Genomic DNA, 4,287 nt, shown 5'->3' with positions numbered 1-4,287 from the left:
GGCAGAGCCTAATCAAACATTACAATTTTCAGAATTTACATTGGCTCTCTTTCTGTTAGGATATTCCGACACATAGGAAATAGTTAAGTACAACTTGGTCTAGTATAGGGTTAGGTAAAGTGTGTTTCTTTACTATGTACATTTTGTAACTTACAATCCGACGATCACGATATGTAGTGATCCGACGGTTCATTCTCTCCTCGGTATTACCGACACTTGATCCGTGGCTTGACACCCGATTGGTCCATGATTTCTATTTAAAGCGCATGGAGGGTCATTTGTAGGGTAATCCGTCTATGAGAGAAGCTTATGTAATTTTTCATTCTTTTATTAATAAATTGGCTGAAGTGGCCATGTTGGCTCAGGCCGTGGACTGTTTCCCTCTTTGAGGGTTTTAACCACGTCAAAAATACTGGTGTATTGATCTGCGATCTGGTTGTGAGTGGTGTCCTTTGGTGTTCTGTCTGAGCAACTTACCCTGTAAATTCCTACACTTTCTACTTAGGGGATGATATCCATGGTCACTGTATCTGCATTTATGCTGATCATTCCTTCCTATAAAGTGCATCCAATATTCGCTAATCTGTCTGCTTCCTTGTTTAATCCTCTGAGGATGTGGAAGAATTGAACCGATGGAAAATCTTTCAGAATTCTGGTCACTCTTGAGAGTTGTTTGTTTAGCACCGGGTCCTTGAGTCTTTTCTTGTTTACCATCGTTTTTATCAGCAGTTCGGAGTCACCGAAGATTAGAATTTCTTCTGGATTTCCTTTTCTGGCCATTTGGCAGGCTTTCAAGAGGTTGAGAATTTAAGCTTGATTGTTTGTTTTCATTCCAAGACCCCAACTGAAGTTGTCTTTTTCCCGTTCTGGAAGAAGATCGCCCCTCCTGCTCCAGACCTCCCTGGATTGCCTTTTGAGGCTCCATCGAAAAAAATGGTACACTTGCCCTGTGATTTCCACCATTGCTGGAAGCTGTCCTCTGGTTCTCGGATCTGCCATTTTCCTTTGTGCATTGTGCGGTTGGGTGCTGGTGGATTGGCCTTTCCTGTATAAGCATCCAACCACACCCTTTCTTCAGTTCGCAAGGAGTTGTCGTCTTTGACTGAGGAGTGGTTCATTGTTTCTAAGAGGAGGTTCTTTGCCTGTTCCGCCACTTTTGCTGCGGGAAATTTTGTGTTGTTAAATATTATTTTGTTCTGAGCTAACAAAAGTTTCCAGCAGGCATACTTTGGTACAACTATCCACACCTTTTGCCAAAGTGAGTTGCTGACTATGCTGAAGGGATATCTGTCATTCCAAGAGGAGAACATGGTGTCAATCGTGCTTTGAGTTGGAGGAGGCACGTTCAGCCCGGTGAGGAAGAAAGACCAGACCGCCTTTGCAAATTCGCAGGCTAAAAACAGATGATTTGCAGTTTCCGGGGCTCTTTTGCAGAGGACGCATCTATGTGGTCCAGCTATGTTCCTTTTACACAAATTATCTCCAGTCAAAATTTTGTTGTGGAACAGTGTCCAGAAGAAGAAGTTGATTTTGGGAATGCCGAAGCTGTCCCAAATCTGCTTCCACACGGATTCCGGGTGTGGCGAATCCTTTTTGCTCTGCATCTGATAATATCCTTGACTGGCTGTGTATACCTCGGTCTTACCCCAGCCCCAAACGACTTTGTCTTCTATGTGCAATGGGGCAAAGTCAGAGATTGCGGCTTGAAGAGCGTCTAACTGAGCGTTTAAATGTTCTTGGATTCTGGGGAAAGTCCAACATTGCCAGTTCCCTTTTCTGTCCCAGCTAGAGATATCCTCTATTTTCTTTATACCTTTAGTCTGTAGCCAGACTCTTACCTCTGTAATCTTGTGGTTTTCTGCTAGAGGGCGATGTTCCATAACACTGTCTCTCCATAGCTTTATATTTTTGCCATTACCGGGGATTCGATACAAGTGGGATCTAGAAAAAGCAATGCTTATGTTACACAGTTTCCAGACCTGCGTTCCTTTTGGGGATTTCTCCGTATTGTATGTTTTTAATGACTGATTTTTAAGGTATTTCAATTTGAAGATTTGACTCACTGGATGAGAAGGCTCTGCATGGAGCTGCCATAAAAACTTACAGCCCAGAGCTAGATTTGCGTGGACTGGGTCGCGGATTTGAAGTCCATCTTCTGCCAACGGATGTTTCACCATATCCCAGCTTACTAAATGAAATCTGTTTGCGTTTCCTCTCCCACCGTTCCACAAGAAATTGCGCATGAGTCTAGAGATTTGATCTGAGATTAGTTTTGGAGCTAGCATGAGGGACGCTTGGAATGTGGGCAGAGTAGAGAGGACTGATTGATGAGCATTAATTTGCCCCCTGAGGTTAGCCAGAAGCCTCCCAACGCAGTGATCTTCCTTTTGAATTTCGAGATAACTTCCTCCCACAGGTGATTTCTGTTGGATCCCAGTGTTATTGGAAGGCCCAAATATTTTATTTTTTCCCAATCTGCATGTCCTGTGTATCCCAGCTCGTTTGTTATTGTCTCAATCTTGTGCTGCTCTGTGTTCCACCCATACACATCGCTTTTCCTCTCACTTACCAGTGCTCCTGAGATGCTGCAATATTTATGAAGTATGATTTTGAAGGATTTAGCTATTCTTGGAGAGGCCCCTCCAAGCAATAGTGAATCGTCGGCGAAAAGTGGTTCACCGGGTCTATGCCTTTCACAATTCTGATCCCTGGTAGACACCCCTTTTATTTTTCCAAAGTCAGTTTTCTGTTCAAGGAGTCTTCCATTAGAATGTAGAGAAAGGATGAAAGGGGGCAGCCTTGTCTCAAGCCCCTGGTGGCTAAAAAGAAGTTAGCAGGTCTACCGTTTATCATGGGCGCAAACCAAATCTTCTCCAGACATGCCTTGATAAGATTAATGAAGTCTTGACTGAAACCAAAGGATAAAAGTACCCTGTACAAATAGGAACGATTAACTCTGTCAAATGCATTACACATATCAAGTTTTATGAGCATACCTTGTTCTTTGCGTGAGTGGCTGGAGTGCAGAGCTTCCTGGACTTGAATGACATTGTCCAGAATGTGTCTTCCTTTCACAAATCCCCCTTGGGCAGGAGATATTATTTTTTGCAAAAGGGGTTTGATTCTATTCGCCAACAGTTTGGCCACAATCTTGTAGGACGAATTACACAGGGAGATTGGCCTGTATCTGTCAAAAGAGCTTGGGCTTGCTTCCTTTGGAATTAGGGCGAGGAAGGTAGAATTTATACCGCCTCCAATCTTTGCCTTCCTCATGAAACCGTGAACCATTATGATGAGATCAGTTTTAATTAGATCCCAACATTTTCTGTAAAAGTGGATTGAAAAACTGTCAAGCCCAGGTGCTTTGTCTGGCTCCATGGACCAGACAATGTTTGCAATCTCTTCTTCCGTGACAGGGCTCAAAAGAGTGTTATTGTCATCTGCGCTGACTAGCTGTGGAATATTTGTGAGGAATTCTGCAATATCCTCCTCACTCCCGTCCTTTTCTGCACTGAGAAGGTTTTGGAAGTGGTTCACAACGGCTTCCTTGATTTGATCAAATCCTTTGCATACATGACTCCTAGTTGTGATGATTTCTGCAATGTGGTTTCACGAAAGACGAGCCCTGTATTGTCTATGAAAATATTTAGTGTTTCTATCCCCAGCTTTGAGCCACAAGCTGCGTGACTTAATGTGCCAATATTATTCCTCGCTTCTAAAAGAGTTGTATGTTTTCCTTTGAGCGATTTTTTCATTATCTAGATCCATGGATGAGATGTCTTTCTCTTCCATTTCCACTTGGAGATCTTCCAGCTAGTTGACTACATCTTTTCTCTAGCTAGTGGGAGTGACTGTGACTTTATTTATCCATTCTTTTAATGTCTTCTTTGTGTTTTTCATTTTTTGTTCCCAAACCTAACTTGGGGAACCTGAAACTTCTATTCTCCATGCAGTTTGAACTGTTTCGTGGGACCCTTCCCTTTTTGCCCAAAGAGGACTGAAACGAAATGGAAAGGGGCCGAGGTCTTCTTCTTCCTTTAAGCATAATAAGATTGGTTTATGATCTTAGGTTAGTTTCAGAAGAATCTTGGAGAAAATAATTCTTTTATTCAGCATAATAGAACTGCTGGTGAGGAATCTGTCCAGCCTTGCAGAGATGTGGTGATCCCCTGTTCTATTATTAGTCCAGGTGTATTCTCCTTTTACTGGTTTGAAATCTACTAAGTCCCATTGTTGGATGAGGTTTTCCACTGTGGCAAGGAAGGGGTCTCTCAGAGTGGTCCCTCC

The 4,287-nt window shown here is 42.9% G+C and overlaps 1 protein-coding gene across 1 annotated transcript; it reads right to left on the bottom strand.

The window, feature by feature from the left end:
- Positions 1 to 827: 827 nt before the first annotated feature.
- LOC149186359 (uncharacterized) lies at positions 828 to 2,177 on the bottom strand. Its single transcript, XM_089409312.1, has one exon. It carries the CDS (start codon positions 2,175 to 2,177, stop codon positions 828 to 830), a length of 1,350 nt encoding a protein of 449 aa, XP_089265438.1.
- Between the last annotated feature and the right edge of the window lie 2,110 nt (positions 2,178 to 4,287).

This window comes from Pinus tabuliformis, chromosome 3_1, assembly GCF_031772625.1.
Source record: "Pinus tabuliformis cultivar Carrire ecotype Pingquan chromosome 3_1, CPIR1, whole genome shotgun sequence".
Classification (NCBI taxonomy): domain Eukaryota; kingdom Viridiplantae; phylum Streptophyta; class Pinopsida; order Pinales; family Pinaceae; genus Pinus; species Pinus tabuliformis.
Note: the sequence above shows the minus strand (reverse complement) of the source record. Positions and strands in the feature narration are given on the sequence as shown.